The sequence below is a fragment of the Nematostella vectensis genome, chromosome 11, assembly GCF_932526225.1.
Source record: "Nematostella vectensis chromosome 11, jaNemVect1.1, whole genome shotgun sequence".
In the NCBI taxonomy this organism is placed as follows: domain Eukaryota; kingdom Metazoa; phylum Cnidaria; class Anthozoa; order Actiniaria; family Edwardsiidae; genus Nematostella; species Nematostella vectensis.
In genome coordinates, this window is record NC_064044.1 from 10,704,909 (window position 1) to 10,732,756 (window position 27,848).

Sequence of the window (27,848 nt, forward strand, 5' to 3'; positions counted from 1 at the left end):
GGGACTTTCACTTTGCAGAAATCTGCGAAATTTGCAGAAACCTGCAATGAAACTTCCTCTTTCTCCACTTTCCCCTAAACCCTAACTACTTCTACAACATCTGTAACGAAAACCTGGCCTCTAAGAAACTCTTACAACTTTACCCAACCAACCCAACAAGGAAACCATGGAGGAAATGAAGGAAAAGACCGAAAGAATGCTTAGAGCTGTGCTAATAAGCGCTCCAAGAGGGATCCCCATCTATAAACTTGACAAAGAATATAAAAGTATAACTTTTGAGCCTATTCCATTCAAGAAATGCGGATACCCTAGTCTAGAGGCTTTTATCCGAGCTTCGCCGAAAGTTGCCACGATTCAAACGGACAGAGATGGAGAAATAATCGTGAAAGGTGTCGCAAGCGAGGCGGATCAACATGTAGCAAAGCTAATCGCAAAGCAAAAGAAACCAAAATTGAAGAAATCCGCCTTTAAGAAACCGTTTAGAAGGCCTAGCACGAATACCTATCCCAAACCTATGTATACTCCGAGTAAATTTGGACCAAAACGTGCAATTCCGAGATCTGTGACCGTCTCCGCTGTTGGAGCCTTGGACTTTTCCCAACAAGCCAAAAGGCGAGTCACATTTACGGCACAAGGAAACGCACAAAAACCGAAATTTGTTCCCCCGAGAATGCAAAAGCTTGGTGGTGGTAGGAGCAGTGGTATATCTATTCCTCAAGGCACACAGATCACTGCTACTTTGACAAACGGGGGGACAACTAGAAGAACAGTTTCTCTTGTCGGGGAGACTTCATCGAATGGTGAGTGAGAACTTTAGGTAACTTTACCAAATAGCGATGAATCAATTTAGTAGTTTTTTTCTTCATAGAAAGGTAGGTGTGAGGTTGTTTTGTTGATTATGTGGTATATCTTTCCCACTGATTTATTATGTAGGTATTGTTATTGCTTTCTCTCACCTGTTTGTTGTATTTTATTTTGATAGCTAAATGTGTACATTGTAGAATGGAAAATATTTCTATTTTTGGATACATTTTGATGAACTCAGTTCTATTTTCAGGTCCTAATTGTCAGATATATTAGATATATTTCAATGCAAGGTGTTATGAGAAAGCTGCTCTTACATTTAATATCAATCCTGTAGTTATTTAGGGTGATGTTTATTTGATTGATTACAATATTTTGTGATTATTTTTTGGCTCATTCTTGTAAATTGGCAGAAAAAACCTATTCCAAGCACTACGGTGGCCAAATAAGATAAATTTCGCTAGCCTTTGATGACATGATCAGCTATCTTTCTCAGACAATTATCAACTACAGTCAAACTAATTAAAGCAGCTTAGCTTAGTGACCTCTCAATAGAGCTTGAGCACTCAATAGAGATTTGCCTGTTTAAGAACCTATGGTACTATCTTTTTGGTCCGTTGCTAGGGAAAATTGTTTGTTTTATGAAAGCTTCTGTTTTTATCAAATCTCTTGGAACTTTCAACATAAGTTTTTTTTAGACATAAATGACACAAGTGATGACGTCATCTGACCCCTCCCATGGTCACATGACCCAGAACAGAAAAACTTGTTGGAGCATCTACTGTTCAAATCTAACATTTTTTTGGCAGAAATATTTCAATGTCACTAACGTCACAGAATCAAGTTAGAAGTTGTGCAGTGATATTGGTCTATTTATACGAATGTAGCGCTTTTCCCTTTTGTAGCAACAGAGTTTCGTAGCAATAGAGTTTCGTAGCAACAGAGTTTCGTAGCAACAAGATAGTAACATAGGCCCTTAATAGAAGTTTGACCGCTTTATAGATTTTGACTGCTTGATAAAGGATTCTCAATTTGGCCCCTCAATAAGCGTAATCAAGCATACAAATAACAACTCGTTTTATTATAATTAACAACAGCAACAATCATATTGACCTTGAGACAAGCCCTGCATTCCTGTTTGATCCAAAACACCTGCGGTTGAAAAACAAAATGCCTTCTCTATAGATTGAAAAAATAAATGATTGATGCAACTAAGTCAGTAACTCAGGGAAAAGTCAGTATGTCTTTGGAGAGGAAAGCTTCATTCTTTGTATCTCATTTACTTTACTAAATGCAGTGAAAGCTGCTCGTGCAGCAGATTAGCATGTACAGTATCTAAAAAGACCTACAAACTGTGGGAGAGTCATAGCCAAAGGGAAGTGGGTGAACTAAGGTGGTGGCTATGCGCTAGAGGTTCCATGTGAATGCATAATTGCAGGTGAAAGGTTTTCTTCCAGCTGGGTAAAGCAGAAATTGGTTAAAAAGGGATTAGATGTTACTAGTCTGCATAAGCCTACCAAGACGATTAGAGACGATTAGCCATTGTAATCAAGATGGTCTTAAGAACATTAGACAGTGTATAAATTGGTTTCAGGTTGTATTTTAATTAACTCTTGAAAAAAATATAAAAAGCACAATCTTTGTCATGCTGGGATTAAAAATGGCCATTTAACAGAGGTAAAGTAAAATACAATGAAATCAGTCAATTGGGACCCTCCTTTGGTGACCGTGTCTTCTTGTAGAGGTGACCACTTTAATAAGGTCACATTAACAGTACGCTAGACACAAAGTTGGTAGCTGCCTCTACTAACAATGGTATGATATTTCTTTACATTATAACATTTCTTTTTTTTGCTTTATTAATAAGGCATTTTTATGTCAACCTGACTTAAAATCTTATTCCTAATGGCTATGTGCACGATGTTGATACTCAACGGCAGAGTAGTGACCCTACTCGAATAAATTTCCGTATATTTTGCCGAATGTTGCTCTTCTCTATGAAATAATTAGCTCCAAGGGTGTTATAATGTTTAATGTTTACAAGGAAAAAGGTTTGAGCTTAAACATATTCAAAGCAAGAGTAAGAAATCGCACTTTGTTGGCCTAATTGTGATTAGGACGCGAAAATGGTGTAACATTCGCAAAGTGTTGAAACAAACCAGCACGATAATTTTTTTCTCGCTCTGCTTCATCGAGAATCTTACATGTTTCTAAAATCAACATTAGTTGCTCTTTCCATTGCTGTGTTACCCATTGATGTAGGATGATCGATAAGGGAGCAATTGAACGATAAATGCGTAACGACCACATGTCCCCCTGCGAGAGCACTCAAAGTTTGGATGTCAATATCGTCTATATTAAAACTTGTTAACGTCAAGACTTACCAACCCAGGGATTCAACATGAGATGATGTATCTGAATCCGCTTACATTTCGTTCTTAAAGCAACAATTTGTGTACATAATATGCAACATTTTCGGGAGAGAACGCTCTGTCCCCCTTAATCTGAGATCTCGTAAACAGCATGGCTATGACACCGCATCTTACCCGGTCGAACTCAGTTTCGAATGATGTAAGCGCACAAAGGAACACGCATTAACCCCTGTTCTACCCGCATCCGTGTACAAGCGCATAAGAGACCGGGCAAAGTTGAACGCTTCGATAATATTTATACCCGGTCCGATACCGCATCTCACCCGGTCAAACTTAGTCTCGAATAATCTAAGCGCACTAACTAACACATATTAAGCCCTATTCTACCCGTATCCGTGTTGAAGCGTTGAACGCTTTATACTCGCATGCGATATTGCAGCGGGGTAGTTCTAACCGTTCTTTTAGTAGGTGTTATTTTTTATATTTGAGAGACGTAGTAAATTACAATAACGTTGAGACCGAAGGGGATTTGATTAATAAGAAGCGATGATTAAACAAAATTCAGCAGTTTCTACCTTTTAAGCAGTTTACTGCTGGTCAATTACGTATTTCCGAAGATTTTAACGGAAAAGGGAAAAATATTTCAAAATTGTAGTGTGCTTTTCTGAACTCTGAGAACGTAGTTTTAATTTCCTTTTTTAGTTTATATAAGCACGCTAGTGTATCCTGAATTTCTCACTTTCAAAACGCTTTTTGACAGCTTATTGTCAAATAATAATTAGAAAAACATTTCGGGCTGCATTGTCTTATCTCTCTAAAAGCCGCCAAAGTTTTATCGCACACCTTTGGTATGTAAGTGCTTCCTTTGTTATAAAAAACCATGCACATCCATTTCGTGTATCGTCGTAGTTAATTAAAGCGACCCAACAGCTTTACACCTCGATTTCTATAGAACGAGTCAGTAAATACAATGAACATGCAAATTTCTTATATCCCGGGTATTCTAAAAATTAGCCGATGAAACGGTTTTTAAATAATAACATAGGAAGTTCTTTTGGAAGCATTTTTGTTTTGTGCGTCTTCACAAGCTCACTGTAATGGGAGATGTCAACAGCCAATTAACCTACTGTTGTTTAGACAGTTGTTTCGCTAAATAAAGAGTCAGTAGTTCGAGACTCTTGAGTCAGTAACACGTTCGAGGCTCTTGGCTTTTGCAAGATAATCGTAATCGTCTATAATTAATCTAAAACTCCCGCAACTGTTTTGACATTGAGTAAATGCGCGTTTCAAACTCGTAGAAGCTATTGTACTATTTTTCTTGAGCTCTCGTGATTCTTCTTGTCCTCTATTTAATGAATATCCTGACACGGTTGGATCGTATCCTAGCCTGAGTTAACTTTACATCAAAATCGTAAACATCGTTTGAAACACCCGATTTAGACGGCCGGACCGTGCAAGGTCTTGTTTAGAACGTACACGCACCAGGTTTTTAAGAATGGTTGGACTGCAAGGTTTAGTTTAAGAGCTTTGAAAGAAGCGTGCACACACCTGGCTATTCAAATTATTGAATTGTGCACGGTTTTTATTTAAGGCTTGGAAGAAGCATGTACTCATCTAAAACCAACCGTGCATGGTTCTTCGGTCGGAATACGAGAACCTTGCTCGGACCGGGTACCCTCTTCAAACCCGGCCCATAGTGCGCTTCAATACGCATGTTCAGGGTTGGGTACCAACATCGTGCACGTAGCCTATTTTTCACAAATGCTTAACTGTACTCACCAAAAAAAATATAGGATACTGCATTATTAAAAATGTTGGCGATAATTTTTTTAACTTATTGAGTCAACAACAAAAGTCTAGCAATTCTTCATAACTTTATTGAAAATGCACACAAAAACGTACAAAACAGTGGTGATAACTCAAAAGTTGAGGGGCAATTGAACACCTAGTTCCATATAGGATACAACTATAAAGATAGATGAAAAACAGTTTACAAGTTACATGAATTATAAATTTATGCTGTGACATGCATACAGTAAGTACTATAGGTACAATAGTCAAGCTGCAAGAAATTTCAGTGTCAGCAATTGAAAAAAAAATAAGAAGAATTCTTTGAAAAGCTAATGGCATAAATTGTTTAATCTCACATGATTTTCATTGTAGATTCTACTGTACTGGAAAAAGTCCAACAGGTAAATACTGTCTGATCAGATGTAGTAGAATAGCATGATGTTGTGTTTTTATCAGTGGTGTGTCTATCCTGGGCAGGTTTTTTTGGGGAGAGGTGTGTGCAGTCATAGGTAACATAGGAAAATAGATAGTTTTTTTTCAATTTTCCCAATAAGAAATGACCCACCAAAGGGGTGCACACCCCTGTGTACATGTGTGCTCTCTTTATTGTGTTACAAGATCCTATGCATGATGTTGTTATATGTGGCATTGATTAATTATTTAGAATGATTTCAATGCAAATTACAATTCTGCTGTTATCAAGATTTCTTAATGATTCTTTTCTAATTATATTTTTTACAGCTACTTGCTTCAAAGCCCAATGGCATTTTTGAAAAGCGACTCCCAAAGGAATACCAATTAAAATACAATGAAGAGCTGCCATCGCATGTAGTCGCACAACTCAAGAACATGTCAGACATTGCAAGACTTGAGGAGTAAGTGTTTGCTTGACCAGACAGTTATTCTCTGCCACACAATTAGTAGCGGATCTAGAGGGAGGGCATATGGGATTAACCCCCTCCCTCCCTTGGGCTGACAGAAAGCCATATGTAATTAACAAATTTCTAATAGTATATTCGTCACCTCATAATCAAAATGTTGTGGAGTCATGAGGCGTGTAGCAACACAAACAACGAAAACAGTATTTTGCAAAATCAAAACAGCATGCGCTCGTTTGAAATGGCGTGTTTTCTTTTGCGTGCACGAGCGCAAACAAACAGTGTTAGCAGCGTGCACAGATCAAAGGAAAATTGGAATCTCTAGCTTGAAAACCCTGCAGTTTTCATTACTTTTAGTGTCCTTTTGTAAGGATGGAAAATACATTTACTAGAAAAGATTGAAAATCAAATTTCTCGAATTTGAAGTTTTTTTCGTTCCTTTTTGTTTCAAGCGAACCTGCAAGGGTTGTGTGAATGACGAATCCTGTGGGATGTCCTCTGATTTACCATAGCTTACAACCAATCAGAAAGCGAGATTACCTCCAAGTGTTGTAGAACAAAAAATAATTACCCCTTGCCCCCTTTGTCACAGAGCCAACCCCTCACCCTCGCCTCCCTTCACCAAAAAACTAGATCCGCCCCTGACAATTGTGCAAAAGCTCTCACCAGGACTCAAGCCAGTGACTTAAAAAATCAGATTAGGAATCTTGGTTTTTCAAAATGAAAAAAATTGTCACAAACCATTGACCAGTTTAGAATATATGCTTTATAGTATATGCCTTCCTTTCCATATTTGCCTTTCTCCTATCTTTTTATTGGTTGCTACCCTGGTAATTTATTTTTTGTCTTTCCCAGAGTACACTTAACATTTTTAAATATTCTATTACATTAAGATGCATTTTACACATTCTTTCTGATTGTCATATCATTATGTGGAAATAATACATCAGACCAAAGAAGCTTACAAAATGTTTTATTTATTATTTGCTCTGGAACCAAAACATGCGTCATTGTTTGAATGGCCCTTTAAGTAACCCTTTTCTTCTGTTGTTGTTTTAGGCCTATTATAGGAAATTTCATATTCTATCCTTGTAAAGCCAAACCAAAAGTAAGTATCCAACTTGCTTTGTGATTTTTTTTTTACATTTATTCTGAGCACATATAGTGGAGCCAGGAATTCTTTAAATACCTGTGGAAGTTTAGCATAAGTGGATTAATTGTGCAGCTCCACTGCTAATGCGATGCACACTTTCATTTGTTGATAAGTGGGCCAAACATCATTGTATACAGCCCAAAAAACAGTACCATATAATAAGCATCTTATTGTCATTGACTTTGCTTGACTCATAGAAGAACTTGTGAGCCTCTAATTTTTTTAATCGTTTTATGGCCAATAACATGTATAAGAAAGGATTTCTTTAAAATCTTAATATCTTGAATGTTTTTATTCTAGGAAGAAGAAAAACCTCCCCCCAAAGGTGTGGTACTGTACAGTGTCAGTCTATCTGTCTATTGTCTGTCCATTTGCCTGTTTGTCTGCTATTTTTTATTTGTCTGTTTTTATTGGTCAATGTCTCTTTCAATAACATATTATCATTGTCATTATACTGTATGTAACATAAATTTCTTTTTCATCCATTAACTTTGTTCTTGACAGGAGGATCGGTCAAGACTGTTGAGCTCTTTTATTTGACATCCAGAATGCCAGACATTGGGTAAGAATACAAAGGCAGCCTTCTCCAAACATGACAGCTGCTGGCTCAATGAGCTGCCCTCTGGAGATTTGACTGTCTACATCCAGACAAAAAAAATATAATATCCTTGTTTTGGTATTAACATGGAAAATGGAACCTTCAGCAACCTAAAGCGCCTCCAAACCCATACACCGTGTGTGCTAGGATCTTGAGGGCAAAAGCCACTGTGGCTAATCAAAATACCTTATTGGTCTGTTTAATATTGCAACATTTTAGCCCCACAAAATCCTATTCCTATGAACTTTAATATCGCAAAATTCAGTACCCTTTTCTTTTTGTTTCCCTTGTTTGTTTGTTTTTAATGACGACCAAGACAAAAACGATTAAGAACTTATGATTCTTAACTTTTGTCTCACAGCTTCCATGTATGTAAATGTGTTAGACAATAGCATTAGCACAATACGATTTCTACCATTTTGTTTTGTTGTAATGTTTAATTAAGTTCTCGGAGAAATAAATGCGTTTTTGACACTTTTGCTAAAAGCAAATAATTTTGCACCAAAACCGCAAAATTTCGCGAAATATGCTGATCCTTTTTTGCGAAATTAAGTACCCGAGAAATATAGTAATGATATGGTAACGAGCTGGAGCTTATCAAGAATGATCCTCTTCATCAAAATATTATGCTAACCGGAACTAGGAAACAGTGAAAAACGAGAGAGAGAGAGAGTTCATTCTCTGGCCTGTGTTTTTCCGATTTGCATTTTTTTCATCATCTTCTTTTTTCAAAATTCAGAAAATACGGCCTAACTTAATTTAATTTGAAAGGATAGGAAGAAATCTAAATTAAATTTGGAAGGATAGGACAAAATCTAAACTTGTGTTTGTTTTTGTGTGAATAATCGTGGAATAGGTGAACAGCAGGCCGGTTGTATATATATAGGGAGATCTGAGAGCCTTTTCAGTTCATAACTATACTGTTATCTCATACTCGTATTGCAGGACGACGGTCGAGGTGTATGTGAGTCATATAAACAACCTGGACGACTTTTATGTACAGCTCAAAAGTTTTGAAGATAAGCTGGCAGAGCTGCAGGATCTGTTGATGAAAGACTGCGAGGTAGGTATTAACAGTGTTGTAGATGACATATTAGGACCTTAAGCAATGGCAGAAAAAGATATGGAATTTGATTGTTATTTATGGTCATTTGAAGACTCAGATTGAAGACTTTGCACCATAAACTCCTCTTTGTTCTCTGATAGTGATGCAAGTTTATTTTTATCCATATATATAAGTTTTACCTAGTCCATTGCAATGAAATTGGAATTCATAATCTCGTTTTCCTACCCATGATAAGTAACCCTTTTGCACTACACAATGACCATCAAAATCTGACTGTTGATGTCCATATCTAAAACCCCCACTCCATCCTTGTTGTTTGAGGGTTTCGCTTGTGGACTAAATCAAGAGATCTCCATCTTTGCCAGGGTGTGGTCATTACTCCACAGGCTGGTGACAAAAGGGATCAACAGTGTTTTTAATATGCATTGAATTTGGCAGAAATTATCTATAGTTATATTTAGATGACTTGATCATACCTTACGGGAAATGAAATTATGACAACAGACGGATTTTGGCTCTCTAGCTATTAAACTTTACACACAAAACATGTAAGCCGAACGTCCAGTGGGGCAATGTTGAGGTCTGATTTTATGGGGAGGGAGTTCCCAGAGTTTCCAGAACCCCCTAATTCTACCCAACAAATAACGGGAGACAGAAGAATATAAAAATGTTCGAAAAATCTTGGGTATACCCCAAAGGTACTATATCACAAAGCAGGGCTTCTGGAATTACGCGTAAAAAAACTCAAAATTACACAGGATTCTTTGCTAAATTACGCGGAAAATCAATTATTACGTGCTAAATTACGCAGGATTTTGCAATACATTTTTCTTTAAAAATCAAAATTCTTTACAGGATTCTTTACTGAATCACCCGCTAAATTACACGGAATATCAACTGTTACGCCCAAACTACCTTTTGTACAGAAGGAATGCACGAAATAACTTGAAAAATGTTTATTTTTTGCGCGAAAATATCTTAGACGAAAGGATAATACGGAGGATGATTCTGCAGGGACTCAAAGCAAACCCATATTGGTAAGGGCAAGCTAAAATAATTACCTCGATGAAGTTGTTTTCCGTAGAACCAGCACCCCAAAACTTCACCTTAATATACCATAGCTGGCAGCTAATTTTGAGCATCTCAAATTCAATAGATACTGCAACAAAACAAAGAAGAATGAAACAGTTTTATGGCTTCTTTGAACCGAGAAATTGTGCACTTGAGTCATTTGGCTGATTATTAGCAACCATGTTGAGATCTTGCTCTGGTCTGGGATGAACAAATGACTGACAAACAAATGACAATTGTTTTGGTTCTGTGACTCAGAACCAAAACAATTATTTAATATGATGCATCAGAAATATAAAATTCATGCCAACTCATAATCAACACAAAATTAATTTGGGTTGTGTCAACATGCACCAGTTAACAACACTTAATCTGTTACGTGGTTAGTACCTCATATTATTCTCAGGGCTTCTGGAATTACGCTGAAAAAAAATTACGCGGGATTTTTTGCTAAATTACGCGGAAAATCAATCATTACGCGCTAAATTACGCGGGATTTTGCAATACATTTTTCTTTAAAAATCAAAATTTTGCGGGATTCTTTACTAAATTACGCGCAAAATTACACGAAATATCAACTGTTACGCCCAAACTACATTTTGTTCCGAAGGAAAGCACGAAATAAGTTGAAAAAGGTTTATTTTTTGCGCGAAAATATCGTAGGCGAGTTTTCATTGGCTCATAGCCACCAGCCAATTAAAAAAGGTATTTTATTATTAGTCCTAGGCCTTTGCGGTTTAGCAAAGAATGTCTAGTCATTTAATTTGTTTTCGAAATTCAGTTCGAAATATCGCACTCTTACAAAGAATATCTGAGTTTTTTCTACGAGAAATAGAGGTAAGAACCCTAAAAGAACAGATCAACTGTGTACTTAAATGTTTTGTTTTTCAAAATTTATCTAAATTACGCGGGATTACGCGGAAATTTGTGGATTACGTGCACAAGCACGTAATTCCAGAAGCCCTGACAAAGGCAGAGAAAGCGAAAGAGAGTGAGAGAGAGAGAGCGAGTGAGAGAGAGCGAGTGAGAGAGAGCGAGAGAGAGAAAGAGAGCGCGAAAGAGAGAGAGAGAGAGCGAGAGAGAGAGCGAGAGAGAGAGCGAGAGAGAGAGAGAACGCAAGAGAGCGAGAGAAATGTGTGTATCTCAGCAGCGGATTGATGTTTTTTAATTCCGTCTAGCCAAGCTCTAGCATTCCCCTATTTGAAGCAAATATAATAAGAGATACAGGAGAATATAACCCCGTTACCTTTTAATAAAACCTTGGGTACCCTGTTACATGGGCAGGGTGTTAAAAGATGCATGCCATGGATGATAATGATAATGTAAGTATGATTAATTTCTTATAGGTATCAAGCACAATACTTCAACCAGCCAAAGACATTTTCTGTGTGGCGCGGTTCACAGAGGATGATGCCTGGTACAGAGCACAAATCCAGGAGTGCATTACCAACAGGGATACCACAACTGTCAAGGTGCTGTATGTTGACTATGGTAACACGGAGTACCTGCCGTCCACCAGGTTACGGCACCTTTTGGAGAAACACGCCGCCTTGCCTAAGATGGCTATTCACTGTACACTGGATGGTGTTGAAAGCTTCAAGGCCAGCAAGGCAGTTCAGGAAAAGTGTTTAGAGCTGTTTCGACAAAATACTGCTGATGTGCCTATGAAGATAAAGGTGCAGCAGAGATGTGGTGAGTAAAGACAAGAAAATGTGATAATTGAGTAGCATGATGGCAAAGTGCTTGCACTTTCCTTTAATGTGACGATTTGAGACGAGAGCTTTATATCCTAAAATAGCTCTTATACTACATATTTACTCTTTGTTACTGTTTTGTATTCTTAGAAGTAACTAACAGCTGTGAAGTGTTGTATAACACTGCATCATTATTAAAACCATTTTGAGCTCTTGGAAAATACTATGAGGTTCACACCTTCTCTCAAAAGAAAAGTTCTTTATTTATAAAAACTTCTGTATCTTAGGAAGTTAGTAAAACCAACTTTGTGTCCTGGAAACAATAGTACTAATTTTTCGGACATATTTTTATAGGGGATCTTTTGCATATCACTTTTGACTCCCTTGAAGATGCTTTGTGCAACATGCTACCAAGGACAAAAATAAGTCCCCCTCCAGTAGAGACTGCCAGCACTGCCGTAGCCACACCTTCAGAGCCTCCCTTAACAGCAGGGCCAAGCCTTCCAGGCAAGAAAGTACCACTGCCATCTGGTAATGGTTTCAAGAGTGCTTTATCTGTACTTCCTGGAAATGGGCAGCCTCATAGTCCCAGTGGAGCAGAAGAACAACCTTCTGATAGGTGAGTATTGGAAGTATGGTGTTGTGGTTATGGTTTAGGTTGGGAGGAAATCTAGTCTTTGCATTCATATGTATGTCATATTTCATGTATTCAATGAAAAACCTTCTAAATCAGCTTATTATTTGATTTAGTACTCCAGCAGAGCCTAAGAGGTCCACACCCAGGCCTTTCCTGAGGTCTCGCTCGAACCTGAAAGAACAGGGTGCCCCCAAGCTGCCAGGTAACTCAAGCCATACACCCAACCAGATCTTAACATGAATAACCTGAAATTGTTTGAGCTGTGCGGTGTTTTTTCACACTTGGCCATCATGGCTGGCTTCTGACCTGTCTGGGCTGTGCAGTGTTCTATCACACTTGGCCATCAAATGTCTTCTGGCCTGTCTGGGCTGGGCAGTATTCTATCATACTTGGCCATCAAATTTCTTCTGACCCGTCTGGGCTGGGCAGTATTATATCATACTTGGCCATTAAATCGCTTCTGACCCTTCTGGGCTGGGCAGTATTCTATCATACTTGGCCATCAAATGGCTTCTGACCCGTCTGGGCTGGGCAGTATTCTATCATACTTGGCCATCAAATGGCTTCTCACCCGTCTGGGCTGGGCATTGTTTTATCACACTTGGCCATCAAATGTCTTCTGGCCTGTCTGGGCTGGGCAGTGTTCTATCACACTTGGCCATCAAATTTCTTCTGGCCCGTCTGGGCTGGGCAGTATTCTATCATACTTGGCCATCAAATGGCTTCTAACCCGTCTGGGCTGGGCAGTATTCTATCATACTTGGCCATCAAATGTCTTCTGGCCTGTCTGGTCTGGGCAGTGTTCTATCACACTTGGCCATCAAGTGTCTTCTGACCCATCTTTGCTGTGCATTGTTCTATCAGACTTGGCCATCAAATAGCTTCTGGCCTGTCAGGCGGGGCCGTATTTTATCACACTTGGCCATTAATTGGCTTCTGGCCCATCCAACCTGTGCCGTATTTTATCACAATTGGCCATCAAATGGCTACTTTGCTGTGCATTGTTCTATCAGACTTGGCCATCAAATAGCTTCTGGCCTGTCAGGCCGGGCCGTATTTTACCACACTTGGCCATTAATTGGCTTCTGGCCCATCCAACCTGTGCCGTATTTTATCACAATTGGCCATCAAATGGCTACTTTGCTGTGCATTGTTCTATCAGACTTGGCCATCAAATAGCTTCTGGCCTGTCAGGCCGGGCCGTATTTTACCACACTTGGCCATTAATTGGCTTCTGGACCATCCAACCTGTGCCGTATTTTATCACAATTGGCCATCAAATGGCTACTTTGCTGTGCATTGTTCTATCAGAATTGGCCATCAAATAGCTTCTGGCCTGTCAGGCCGGGCCGTATTTTACCACACTTGGCCATTAATTGGCTTCTAAACCATCCAACCTGTGCCGTATTTTATCACAATTGGCCATCAAATGGCTACTTTGCTGTGCATTGTTCTATCAGACTTGGCCATCAAATGGCTACCGACCCATCTGGGCTGTGCATTGTTCTATCAGACTTGGCCAGCAAATAGCTTCTGGCCTGTCAGGCCTGGCCGTATTTTATCACACTTGGCCATTAATTGGCTACTGACCTGTCTAGGCTGTGCAGCGCTCTATTACACTTGGCCATCAAATGGCTCCTGAACTTGTTTGAACAGTGCATTTGACTTGTCGGGGTTGTGCATTTTTTGACTTTGCAGAAAAAGTGATGGTGCCTAAAGACCAAGTTGATGACTTCATTGACATCTACGTCAGCAACATCCAGAGCACGGAAAACATTAGTGTTCAACTTGTAGGCGAAGAGTTTTCAGTGAGTAAGATTTATTATACGAAGAAATTGGCTACACAGGCTTTAAGGATTTGTCTTCAACAGTACAGTACAGTAGGAGTGCAATAAAAACAGATAATATACTTATTCTGCTTCTCCAATTCACCATTCTCACATTTGCACTGTTTGCCATTTTATCATGGCAAGCAGGTGCGCACATGGATATCATTGTCATGAAGGCTGCTACTTTTGCATAGGCTTGGTCTGCAATACTTGTGTTCTAAATAGATAAAAATATTGATAAAAAAGTCTCTTAATTGAAAAATATTAATGTCCATATCTAAAACCTTCACTCCATCCTTGTTGTTTGAGGGTTTCGCTTGTGGACTAAATCAAGAGATCTCCATCTTTGCCTGGGTGTGGTCATTACTCCACAGGCTGGTGACAAAAGGGATCAACAATGTTCGCCTTTTTTCTATCTATAGATATCTATTCATAAAATTCATTATTTTAACTTGTAGAGTAAACTTGAAGCTATGGAATTCAGTATGGAAAGCTACTTTGAAGACCGCTCTGATGGTAAGTAATTCCCAGGGGCAAAACAAGGGGGTTCTATGGAAGAAATATGCGTTATACATATTAAAGAGTCCTTGTTCGTCACACTTAGGTATTGTTTTCTTTTAACATTTGTTGAAAAAATATGTTATGAAATCTCAAATTCATTAGATCAATTTCAATAACAAATAATAACTACCCCAATCATTATCAAGTTACTCAAATGGCATATACGAGATACTGTCAATCTGATATTGTCAATGAAGTATCAGGCTTCAAATCTAGGTAGTTATTATGAAATCATTTTACACACTGATATTTCTAATTTCAAGTGTAAACAATAAAACAGGATGTGCTGATTCGTATTCACTTCAGTGATGCTGCTGCATTGAAAAGGTTGATAGATTAACACTTCTGTAGATTTAAGTTTTTATTAATTCCTCATCAACCCCCTCCCCTTCTAAGACTGTGTTATTCCATATTTCAGAGCCATGTCAACCTAAGGTTGGTATTCTGTTTACCATGGCATTACATGAATATTAAATTATATGAAAAGATGTTGTTTTTCTGTATCAGAACCCTACCAACCAAAGACTGGCGATCTGTGTGCCATCCGTACCAACCTGATTCATGAGAAAGAACAGTGGTACAGAGTAAAAGTTCTAAGTATTAATGACACAAAAGCCAAGCTAGAATTTGTAGACTATGGAGACATCAGACATGCCCCTGTACAAGACCTCAAGGGCCTGCCGCCACGCTTTTATGAACTACCTCTACAGGTTTGTGGAATGCAAAGTGACAACAACGACAACAAAACTATAGTACATATTCAGCATATTACTTGTTTTCACTTCATAGGGCTGGAAAATATATTTTTCTATTCCTGTACTGCTAATCCGTGTTATTTTATGTTTGATGGGATTTAGGAGCTTTCTTGTCTCACTTCACACATCCTTTCAGGCTATCACGGTCAGCCTTTATGCCGTCCCTCGCAGCAAGAAACCAGAGGTGCTAGAGAAGCTCAACCACATGTTGTTGGCAAAGCAGTTTGTGGCACTTACCTTTGACAGGTAAAATTAACTGATTAGTAACTGACTGATTAATTAATCATAGATTTTGATGCACTCAAGGTCCTTTTGAATGAAGCGCTTAATGGAGTTGTGAGTGTCTTAGGCCATGCACAAACGTATTTTCCATGAGCCTTATTCAATCCAAATGCATGCAAATGAAGATAAAACAATGCACCTTATTCATTTGCATTAATTTGCATAGAATACGGCTCATGGAGCTTTAGCATTTTAAAAGTTGTCTCCAATTAACCATACTCACACGTGCACTGTTTGGCTTTATATCCTGGCGAGCAGGTGCATATCTAGGTACCATTGTCGGAAATTTTGCCACTTTTGCATGAGCTTGGTCTGCAATACTCGTGTTCTAAATAGATAAAAAGATTGATCCTAATAAATATAAAGCCTATTAATTGAGAACTATTCATGTCCATATCTAAAACCCCCACTCCATCCTTGTTGTTTGAGGGTTTCGCTTGTGGACTAAATCAAGAGATCTCCATCTTTGCCAGGGTGTGGTCATTACTCCACAGGCTGGTGACAAAAGGGATCTACAAACGTACTCAATATGATTTTCAAAAACCTTTAAATTAACTATTGCTCTTTATGGAACAGGAGGTTCTAGACTTGATTAACATACATCAACCTTTAAATTCACTTGCTATTCCCCGCCATAGAACACATGATTCTGCCTGTCGAGTTCTATGACACATCAGCCCTGAACTTGAATGATATAAGTATTTGAATTAACTCGTTATTGCTCTCCATTAGAACAGGGGAGACCACACCTGTAGAGCTATTTAACACGGCAGACGGGTTAGACCTGAACTTGAATGATATTGTCAGAAGACTCATCCTCCCGGACGAGGATCTTAAACCATCCTTGCCAAAGGTATGCACAAACATTAATAATTGTCTGTGAAATATATTTGTCAAACTAATCTTCCTCACATATACAATAAGAGCAGCATTATTTCTTTTTGCGGAAAATAATAACAGAGGTCCGACCAACTCGGGATCTTTAAGATTTTAACAACCCTTTAGGTTAACCAGCAAACAGAAGTGGCCATCGTCTATGCCTCAGAGTCAGGCAGTTTGTTCGTCCAAGTCCCTGGCCCTGGCCTGAATCGCCTAGAGGAACTAATGACAGACATCACTGACCATTACTCCAAGGTATTACCCACTGACCATTACTCCAAGGTATTACCCACTGAACATTACTCCAAGTTATTACCCACTGAACATTACTCCAAGTTATTACCCACTGAACATTACTCCTAGTCATTACCCACTGAACATTACTCCTAGTCATTACCCACTGAACATTACTCCAAGGTATTACCCACTGAACATTACTCCAAGGTATTACCCACTGAACATTACTCCTAGTCATTACCCACTGAACATTACTCCTAGTCATTACCCACTGAACATTACTCCTAGTCATTACCCACTGAACATTACTCCAAGGTATTATCCACTGAACATTACTCAAAGTTATTACCCACTGAACATTACTCCAAGTTATTACCCACTGAACATTCCTCCAAGTCATTACCCACTGAACATTACTCCTAGTCATTACCCACTGAACATTACTCCAAGGTATTACCCACTGAACATTACTCCTAGTCATTACCCACTGAACATTACTCCAAGTTATTATCCACTGAACATTACTCCAAGGTATTACCCACTGAACATTACTCCTAGTCATTACCCACTGAACATTACTCCAAGGTATTACCCACTGAACATTACTCCTAGTCATTACCCACTGAACATTACTCCAAGTTATTATCCACTGAACATTACTCAAAGTTATTATCCACTGAACATTACTCCAAGTTATTACACACTGGACATTACACGAACGTTAGTTCAAGGTATTACCCACTGAACGTTACTCCAATGTACTACTCACTGAACATTACTCCAATGTTTTACTCACTAAACATTAACCCAATGTATAATCAACTGAACATTACTCCAATGCATTATCCACTGAACATTACTCCAATGTATTATCCACTGAACATTATTCCATATTACCCACTGAACATTACTCCAAGGTATTATCCACTGAACATTAATCTAATATATTATCCACTGGAAATTACTCCAAGATATTATCCACTGAACATTACTCCATATTACCCACTGAACATTAATGCAAGGTATCATCCACTGAACATTACCCCAATGTATTATCCACTTAACATTACTCAATATTATCCACTGAACATTACTCCAATGTATTATCCACTGAACATCACCCCAATGTATTATCCACTGAACATTACTCAAAGTTATTACCCACTGAACATTACTCCAAGTTATTACCCACTGAACATTACTCCAAGTCATTACCCACTGAACATTACTCCTAGTCATTACCCACTGAACATTACTCCAAGGTATTACCCACTGAACATTACTCCTAGTCATTACCCACTGAACATTACTCCAAGTTATTATCCACTGAACATTACTCCAAGTTATTATCCACTGAACATTACTCAAAGTTATTATCCACTGGACATTACTCCAAGGTATTACCCACTGAACATTACTCCTAGTCATTACCCACTGAACATTACTCCAAGGTATTACCCACTGAACATTACTCCTAGTCATTACCCACTGAACATTACTCCAAGTTATTATCCACTGAACATTACTCAAAGTTATTATCCACTGAACATTACTCCAAGTTATTACACACTGGACATTACACGAACGTTAGTTCAAGGTATTACCCACTGAACGTTACTCCAATGTACTACTCACTGAACATTACTCCAATGTTTTACTCACTAAACATTAACCCAATGTATAATCAACTGAACATTACTCCAATGCATTATCCACTGAACATTACTCCAATGTATTATCCACTGAACATTATTCCATATTACCCACTGAACATTACTCCAAGGTATTATCCACTGAACATTAATCTAATATATTATCCACTGGAAATTACTCCAAGATATTATCCACTGAACATTACTCCATATTACCCACTGAACATTAATGCAAGGTATCATCCACTGAACATTACCCCAATGTATTATCCACTTAACATTACTCAATATTATCCACTGAACATTACTCCAATGTATTATCCACTGAACATCACCCCAATGTATTATCCACTGAACATTATCCCAATGTATTACCCACTGAACATTAGTGCAAGGTATCATCCACTGAACATTTCTTCAAGGTATTATCCACATTTCAACTTTCTGAACATCTTTATTTCTGTTCATATTTAAAGCCTTCAGACTTCTTCCAAGATCTGTAGGTTACGCTTATGAACTAGATTAAAGGTCTTTGTACTAAATCATACATTGCAACAAAATGAATGTTACACTGTTTTAAAACAAGACCTACATACCCTTACTTAGCCTGTGTCATGTGCAGCATACACTGCATATCGAAATCCAATGAAATAACAAGAACAACTAGACTTAGAGGCTAGCTGAGACAACTAGAGTTGTCAGGGAGGGGAGGTATTTTGTATCAGTCCAGTATATGCATGTATCCATGTGATAACTGTTAAGGGAATTTTTGTAACATTTCAAACTTCATTAATGTTATGTATCGCATTACCAGACTACAAAAGCAGCAGAGTTCATCGCTAAACCCCATGTTGGAAAGATCTGCTGTGCACGATCATCTGATGGCTCCTGGTATAGAGCGTTAGTCAATCAACTCTTTCAGTCTGAGAGAAAGGTATAACAAAACGTATTGTCATGCATATATAATCATGCATGTGCACTCTACATGGAAACCCACCTCAACTGCAGTAATGCAGCCCATGCATTGTTTGGTGTGAGCTTAAATTCTGGTAGTCGAGGTAGGTTTCAATTGTAATGTGTGCTCAAGCTTATAGCTGAAATGGCCTATTAAGAACGTACCTTTCAGTAATGCTTTCTTAGACTCAATGGGAAATCCAGGGGGGAGGAATGAGGGAGCCAGTGGCCTACCAATAAGCTGGAGTATAAGCAGAAACATATGGCAGCTTAGATCCAGATATTCACCCCATGCTATATGTTTGAGATATTGTGCCCAACCTCTTCCTACTACTTCCTGATGCTGCCTCCTTACCCGCACTTGAGACTGTTTCTATGCTAAGAAATTCTTGACAAGCACGTGGAAATACACTATACTATGGTTCTATGCAGAGTGGGCATTTTTTGAGGAATTTATATTTATTTTAGGTTAAAGTGCGTTATGTGGATTACGGTCATGAAGAGGTCATACCTTCAGCCTCACTAAGAGAGCCAACTAAAGCCAATGAGCATGTCTCCACACTACCCTTCCAGGTAAAATACCAATTGATCTCTGGACATGTTAGATCGCACTATAAGAGGCTCCAAAAGCTACCAATCAACTTTTAAACAAGCTAGCCCAATCAGTGAAGTTATGTAAGTCATGGTGTTTTCGTAGTATGTAGTCATGCTTGTTTAGTGGTCTTTAGGGAACTGAATTACTTGGCAACTGTCTACTAGACAACCGCCCCAGCCGAATCGTCAGGTAGCCGGTCGCTTTGAAATCCACTGAAAGCTGATTAAGATTTTGCGTTTTACAAAAAGAGTTTCATGGCACTTGTATCAGCAGATGGTGTCCAAATTAACATGCCGGCATAAACCTCTCATTAAGATAGAGCATTATTCGTGCTTCCTTTGGGTATAAATATGATTGCTTTACAACGTTTGCGTAATGCATGGCCCATTCATTTCTGAAAGTTACCTTTGAAATGCCCCTTCTCCCTCTAGATAAAAGCCTGCATAGCAATACATAGACTTATTGAGTTTTGTTTTGTCTTAGGCAGCAGAGGTCCGTCTTGCAGGACTTAAGGTAATATTTAAATCAACCCTCGTTTGTTGCACAGATGAGCATTATGTAGAATCGAGCTCTGATGGGATGACTGTTGTATTTATAGGGATCCTTATCGACTGAGCAGAGAGACAGGCTAATGGAGCTTGTCGCAAGCAACGAGTGTGCCCTCTTGCAGGTAAGTTAACTCATGCTGGAAACTCATGTTTATGAGCCATGTCAGGGTGTTCTGTAGACAAGAACTTAAAATTATCTTCTTTGGCAACATTTTAAAACTCACAAATATTTAACGTTTAGTTGCTCACTTTGATCTCTGACATACTTGGATACATACTTTACAGCCGGTTAATACAATTTATCTAATTTCAGATGGTGAAGTGCAAGGACGTCCCACTTGTCAATATCTTCCTGCCGACAGACGAAGAGGGTAACATGGAAGATGTGTTGGACCTGATATTTGACCAGGAAGAGCCATCAACAGCACAGTAAGTATTGAGAAGTATAAGGGTACTAAGTGGGATTTGCTGGACCTGGTTTTTGACCAGGAAGAGCCATCAACAACACAGTAAGTATTGAAAAGTATAGGGGTACAAAGGGGGATTTGCAGGGCCTGATATTTGACCAGGAAAGCTATTAACAACACAATAAGTATTGAGAAGTATAGGGGTACTAAGGGCGATTTGTAGGACCTGGTCTTTGACCAGAAAGAGCCATCAACAACACAGTAAGTATTGAGAAGTATAGGGGTACTAAGGGGGATTTGCTGGACCTGGTTTTTGACCAGGAATAGCCATCAACAACACAGTAAGTATTGAGAAGTATAGGGGTACTAAGGGGGATTTGCTGGACCTGGTTTTTGACCAGGAAGAGCCATCAACAACACAATAAGTATTGAGAAGTTAAGGGGTACTAAGGGGGATTTGCTGGACCTGGTCTTTAACCAGAAAGAACCACCGACAACACAGTAAGTATTGAGAAGTATAGGGGTACTAAGGGGGATTTGCTGGGCCTGGTTTTTGACGAGGAAGAGCCATCAACAACACAGTAAATATTGAGAAGTATAAGGGTACTAAGGGGGATTCGCTGGACCTGGTTTTTGACCAGGAAGAGCCATCAACAACACAATAATATTGAGAAGTATAGGGGTACTAAGGGGGATTTGCTGGACCTGGTCTTTAACCAGGAAGAACCATTGACAACACAGTAAGTATTGAGAAGTATAGGTGTACTTAGGGGGATTTGCTGGACCCGGTCTTTGACCTAGAAGAACCATCAACAACACGATAAGTATTAAGAGATATAACGGTAGTATGTTTGATTTGCTGGACATGATTTTTGACCAGGAAGAGCCATCAACAACACAGTAAGTATTGAGAAGTATAGGTGTACTTAGGGGGATTTGCTGGACCTGGTCTTTGACCTGGAAGGACCATCAACAACACGGTAAGTATTAAGAGATAAAGTGGTAGTATGTTGGATTTTCTGGACATGATTTTTGACAAGGAAGAACCATCAACAACACATTATTAAGAGGAATGACCATTATGGTACATTAGTTCTAATACACTAATATGCCTGTATTTATGGTGATAATAATATAAACTTACTGGAGGAAACAATGACTGTGCTTGGAATATTGTCTATATGTCTATTTTGTATATTGACATAGTCCATGGTCTTTTGTTTTTCGTCATTTCTTCCACTAGCTGGCTTGGCCACCCCAAGTTCATTCACCAGTAGAGCAACTTTTCGTCCACAAGCAGGCAATCATAGTAACAAGGCTACGATTAATGATTTGTTTTGAAACAGCATTGATACTCGTTGGTTGTTTAACTAGAAAGCCTTTCCAAACAAGAGTCCTGCAATACCACTACTGCTGTCCAAAACATTAATATTCCTCTGTCTAATATTTCTCGTGCCTGGATCCTCAAAATAAGAGAGAGAAAGACGTTGAATGGCAATACCACCCCTGCTGTCCTAAACATTTATAATCCTCTGTCTGATATTTCTCGTGCCTGGATCCTCAAAATAAGATAGAAAAAGAAGGTGAATGGCAATACCATTACTGATGTCCAAGACATTATTAAGCCTCTGTCCCTGAATCCACAGGGACGATATAACTACGGATAACAGCTCCATCCAGGACTCTGAGGGTGCCACTGACAGGGACTCATCCCAAGATGACGAGCTTGATGATGAGCCCTTTCCCCCTGTCACCCTATCACGCCCTTACGAAGACATCACCGTGGCGGTTATCACAGACCCCAGCAACTTCACGGTATGTGTAGACCCCCCCCCCCTCCCATCCATCCAACGCTTTTCAGTCCCCTCCTTACCTTACCCCTTTCACGCCCTTATGAAAACATCACCGTGGCTGTTATCACAGACCCCAGCAACTTCATGGTATGTGTAGACCCTTACTCCATCACTTTTCAGTCCCCTCCTTACCTTACCCCTACCACGCACCCATCAAGACATCGCCGTGGCTGTTATCACAGACCCCAGCAACTTCACGGTATGTGTAGACCCCCCCTCCCATCCATCCAACGCTTTTCAGTCCCCTCCCTACCTTACCCCTTTCACGACCTTATGAAAACATCACCGTGGCGGTTATCACAGACCCCAGCAACTTCACGGTATGTGTAGTGTACGCCCTCCCCGCCTCCCTTTGAAAAATCACTGTAGCTGTTATTAAGGTCCACACCAAATTTTATGCTTTATTGATTAAAGACATCTTTCCGTTTCCGGACGTATGTGAGCTTACATCAACATTCTTAATACGTATTAAAATATGTGTGTAAAGCGCTTGGATCATGGCTGATATAAGCGCAATGTAAATGATATGATTTATTATTTATTTCCCTTTCTCAGTTTCAGCCATTGAAGTTGCTCAAAGACTTTGAAGAGGTGATGGGAAAGATGGCTTCTCATTATAACGTGAGTTTATAGCTCTTCTTTACATATGTAGAGTGGAAGGTATTCCTAGAATTCTAATCTGTGTAATAAGGAGCAGATGCGAATACAAACTCCCAGGCACTTACACAGGGGGGTTATTTCTTATTAAGGAACATGCAAATTCTATGCCCATTCCATATGATATTATCCCTGCGCAAGGGATAAACCTAGCTTTAACCATCCAAAAACAGCTTTTTCAATCAGTAAAATCGATTCAGCGATTGTTTTGGGACAGTTTGGTTTGGCTACGAAGACAGTCATGTTAAATAAAGAAAACGGGATACTTTTCTGGCGAGCTCATTCTTATTTAACATCATCTATTTGCAGTCTTCCAAAGAGTCCCTTATCAGCCCAAGGCAGGGCGACCTGTGCGCAGCCAAAAACAGCGACGGGATGTACTACCGAGCGATGATCAAAGCTGTCCTTTCGCCGAACCAGGTATTACTAGGGAAGGGCAAGGAGAGAAAGGGGGCAGGAGGGCGCTTCTTAGATATAGTCAGCAACTAGAGTCAGTCCTGGATTCACTTTGCGGTTCTCTCTTTTTCATCAGCGAGGATATCCTGGTTTCACCTTCCTATCATTAATGAAAAACGACAATGACATTGACATTTGGCAATTATATTTGTGTTTTTCTCTCAGTACTGCGTTCGTTTTCTGGATTATGGAGACTTTGCCATCCTTCAGTCCAGCGCCCTTCAAATCCTCAGGGATGAGTACAAGCAGGTTCCGTGCCTGGCCCTACCGGGATCTCTAGCAGGTAGGATGCCAGATAAGCCTGTTAAGATACCAAATAGACCTGGTAAGATACCAGGTAGACCTGGTAAGATACCAGGTAGAGCTGGTAAGATACCAGGTAGAGCTGGTGAGATACCAGGTAGACCTGGTAAGACACCAGATAGAGCTGGTAAGATACCAGATAGAGCTGGTAAGACACCAGATAGAGCTGGTAAGATACCAGATAGAGCTGGTAAGATACCAGATAGACCTGGTAAGATACCAGGTAGACCTGGTAAGATACCAGGTAGACCTGGTAAGATACCAGGTAGACCTGGTAAGATACCAGGTAGAGCTGCTAAGATACCAGGTAGAGCTGCTAAGATACCAGGTAGAGCTGGTAATATACCAGGTAGAGCTGGTAAGATACCAGGTAGACCTGGTAAGATACCAGATAGACCTGGTAAGATACCAGATAGACCTGGTAAGATACCAGATAGAGCTGGTAAGATACCAGATAGACCTGGTAAGATACCAGGTAGAGCTGGTAAGATACCAGATAGAGCTGGTAAGATACCAGATAGAGCTGGTAAGATACCAGGTAGACCTGGTAAGACACCAGGTAGACCTGGTAAGACACCAGATAGAGCTGGTAAGACACCAGATAGAGCTGGTAAGACACCAGATAGAGCTGGTAAGACACCAGGGAGACCTGGTAAGAGAACATGGAGACCTGGTAAGACACCAGGGAGACCTGGTAAGACACCAGGTAGACCTGGTAAGATACCAGGTAGACCTGTAAAGCACCCGAAATGATCCCAGGACCTGAAACGACCGCAGGACCCGAAACGATCCCCAAAAGTTCACCCAACTGATCCCGGGACCCGAAACGATCCCCAAGAGTCCCCGAAATGAGCCCCAAGGAATTGCAGTAATGGACAACAAAAGGAATGTGTAAGGATTGGCTTTCAGTTTTAAAAACATATGAAACATTTAGCTTTATTTGTGTTATTAAAAGGAAATTTACATCAACTAAAACTATAGTATTAAGATATTAAAATACGACTGCGGGGGAAATACAGTGGTTGAGTCAGAAATTAGGGCCAACTAACAATTCCTGTGATATTAATTTGAAGAACACGGTGTGGATAAATCATTTTTACATAACAAGCCAAAAAGAAAGGATAGGACATGCTGCTTTTCATAGGAAGTGAAATGTGTTAAGGTTATTTTTTTGCATGTTTGTATTCGGCGAATGAAAGACCTATCCTATCATGAGATCATGCCGGGTGTACGCACGACTACATGAGGAAATTCAAAACTCACATAATATTGCTTTCAACAAATGCCACATCCTCTTAATATTTTGCATCGGTAGTAGAAGGGTTGTTCGAGTGTATTACTCAGTGTGCTTTTGTCATTCCATCTTCTCGGCCAAACTGGCTGCCTAAATATAATGTGTCGGTATATTCGCTCGTGTAAACAAGAATTTCGTGGTGAAATACATGTTTGGTTGTCAAATGAATATTAATTTTTAGGGGTGATGTTTACCGGAAATGAGTGTCATGTGTCGGAACCGCAAAATGTTTAGAGTGTGATGGAAGGTCGAGAGTTTGGTTGATCTGAGCAAAGCTGTGCTATGTTTATGCTGTATTCCTTTCAGTAGCAATTGAGAGTTGTGTATTTGTTTTGGACTCTGTTTATGTGTTTAACGCCGGGCAATGTACTAAATATAAGTATTGTATTCGAATTTAATATTTTTAAGTCGCATTGTTTAGAAATTGAGTCGCTGTTAACCCTTAATTGTGCTTCAGGAATTGCAAGTATTTCTTCTGCTTCCCCTTTGTCCATTACCGCAATTCCTTGGGGTTGATTTCGGGGACTCCTCGGTATCGTTTCGGGTCCCAGGATCATTTGGGGTACTTTTGGGGATCATTTCGGGTCCTGGGATCGTTTCGGGTCCTGGGATCATTTCGGGTCCTGGGATCATTTCGGGTCCTGTACAGACCTTGTAAGATACCAGATAGAGCTGGTAAGATACCAGATAGAGCTAGTAAGACTTCAGTTAAGGTGTACCGATGGTTCAATAGACTACTTACAAGTCATGATACGTATGGTTGTAGTCAGTAAGGTTGCTCTGAGAGCATTTTGTTATTTGGATTTATTTCTCCAGACTCAAATTACGCCGATGCCGTATTTCATAAGCCATTTCTCACTATTTTCTCTCCCGTAGATGTCCACGGTGTAGGCGAGTCTGGCGAGTGGACGGAAGAGGCCATCGCCCGATTTCAGGAGCTCACGAATTTCAAGACAGTAGTTTGTAGTGTGGAGGCTGAAAAGTACACCGTGTCGTTTGGCGAGGAATACAAGATCCCCTTGTCCATTTTCGATACGAAGGATCGGAAGGATTTGAACATTGCGGATTTACTCGTAGAGGAAGGGCTTGCACGGAGAACAGAAAACTAAACAATTCAAGGTGCCTCTGTCTCTTCTACTCTTGTCTACGAGTGATTTACTCGTAGAGGAGGGGCTTGCACGGAGAACAGAAAACTGAACAATCCAAGGTGCCTCTGTCTCTTCTACTTCATGAGCGAGTGATTTACTCGTAGAGTAGGGGCTTGCACGGAGAACAGAAAACTGAACAATTCAAGGTGCCTCTGTCTCTTCTACTCTTGTCTACTTCATGAGCGAGGGGAAGGATGTGAATTATGGCGGACGTGCATTTGACGGATAGGCATGCTCACCGGACAGAGAGCTGAACTCTAGAAGGCCCATCTGTAACTGTACGAGCGAGAGGGGTGGGGTGGGATGAAAATCGGAGAACAGACGACCCAGCAGTAGAACTTTTGCTGACTCTTATGCCAGAGCCTTGATATAAGGCCATGAAGTCGAACCTACTTTGGAGTTATTACCCGTATTTCGGGAACCAGGAGCACTATCATAAAAATACCTTTTCAAGACACTTAAATTGAAGTTTATAGCACTTAATTATGACTCTAATTATTTCCCACTTGTCAAATCGGCGAGGGGGGACTCGGCATGACCGGAACCTAGCTAAGGTATATACTTCCGCTTGGCACCAGTCCCTCTAGTTGCCCTAGTCTAATCAGCAATAAAGGCTCTCGTGATAGCGAAGGCTAGCTATTATAGATAGACTTTCGCTCGCTATCATTCATTTTTGCCGCTCTTGTCAAGTAGGCGAAGGGGAGATGCAGAATGGCCGGAAGCTAGTTTGTTACCATTTCTTTCGGACGCTCTTGTCAGCGAGTAGGGACTAGGGATAACCGTAAGCTAGTTATGATAGATTGACTTCCGCTTCGTACCAATCTCTTTGCTGCCAAAAATGCATCATATTTTGTGTTTTGGAATCCTATAGTGAATTTCGCTTGCTGACATCTCCTATGTATGCGAGGTAATATAATGTTTGTATAATTAACTTTGTATCTTCATAATTATATTGATATCTACAAAGACTCGAAGAAAAGTGGTTGTTTAAATGTAAATATAGGCCGAGATCACAGGCTAGAGATATATATCGGACAATAAATGTCATTTATAGACATTAAGCTTCATTAAAGCACATTTGAGAAAAGTGTATTTTATTTCTGGTAGAGGGGTGTGTGCAAAGCAAGGAAAAGCGTTTAAGTGTAAAGGCCTGTTTACATGGAGATAGGGTCACCCAACCAGGAGGGTCAAAACATAGCCCTCTTTTACATGAGAACTCGACAAGCTAGGGCTAACACGGGACAGGGCTACCTTTAGGGCTCGGTCGCTAAGCTTCGTAAAACAACAAAATGGCGGGAAGACGTTCTCTATTGGCGTTGAACTCCATAAGCACACTAAAATGATCTGTATTATTATCTTTATCCTTCTCACTAC

General features: G+C 39.7%; 2 protein-coding genes across 3 annotated transcripts in view; both read left to right on the plus strand.

Moving 5' to 3' along the window:
* Positions 1-27,848, plus strand: part of LOC5502719 — a 51,801-nt gene that overhangs the window by 11,482 nt on the left and 12,471 nt on the right. The gene's annotated exons all lie outside the window — the stretch shown is intronic.
* On the plus strand, positions 3-27,561 carry LOC5501394 (tudor domain-containing protein 7). Of its 2 annotated transcripts, none has more exons than XM_048734388.1 (26): positions 3-800; positions 5,340-5,368; positions 5,709-5,842; positions 6,905-6,953; positions 7,299-7,323; positions 7,503-7,560; positions 8,542-8,659; positions 11,080-11,425; positions 11,782-12,046; positions 12,178-12,266; positions 13,763-13,872; positions 14,352-14,409; positions 14,962-15,164; positions 15,346-15,455; positions 16,224-16,344; positions 16,497-16,652; positions 19,074-19,193; positions 19,682-19,786; positions 20,292-20,321; positions 20,407-20,478; positions 20,670-20,785; positions 22,410-22,578; positions 23,172-23,237; positions 23,583-23,693; positions 23,895-24,012; positions 26,203-27,561. In XM_048734388.1, exons 1-26 carry the CDS (start codon positions 167-169, stop codon positions 26,433-26,435), a joined length of 3,645 nt encoding a protein of 1,214 aa, XP_048590345.1. In that variant the 5' UTR covers positions 3-166; the 3' UTR covers positions 26,436-27,561. The 2 variants fall into 2 exon arrangements, with proteins under 2 accessions (XP_048590345.1, XP_048590346.1); XM_048734389.1 differs by having other exon boundaries at positions 16,497-16,625.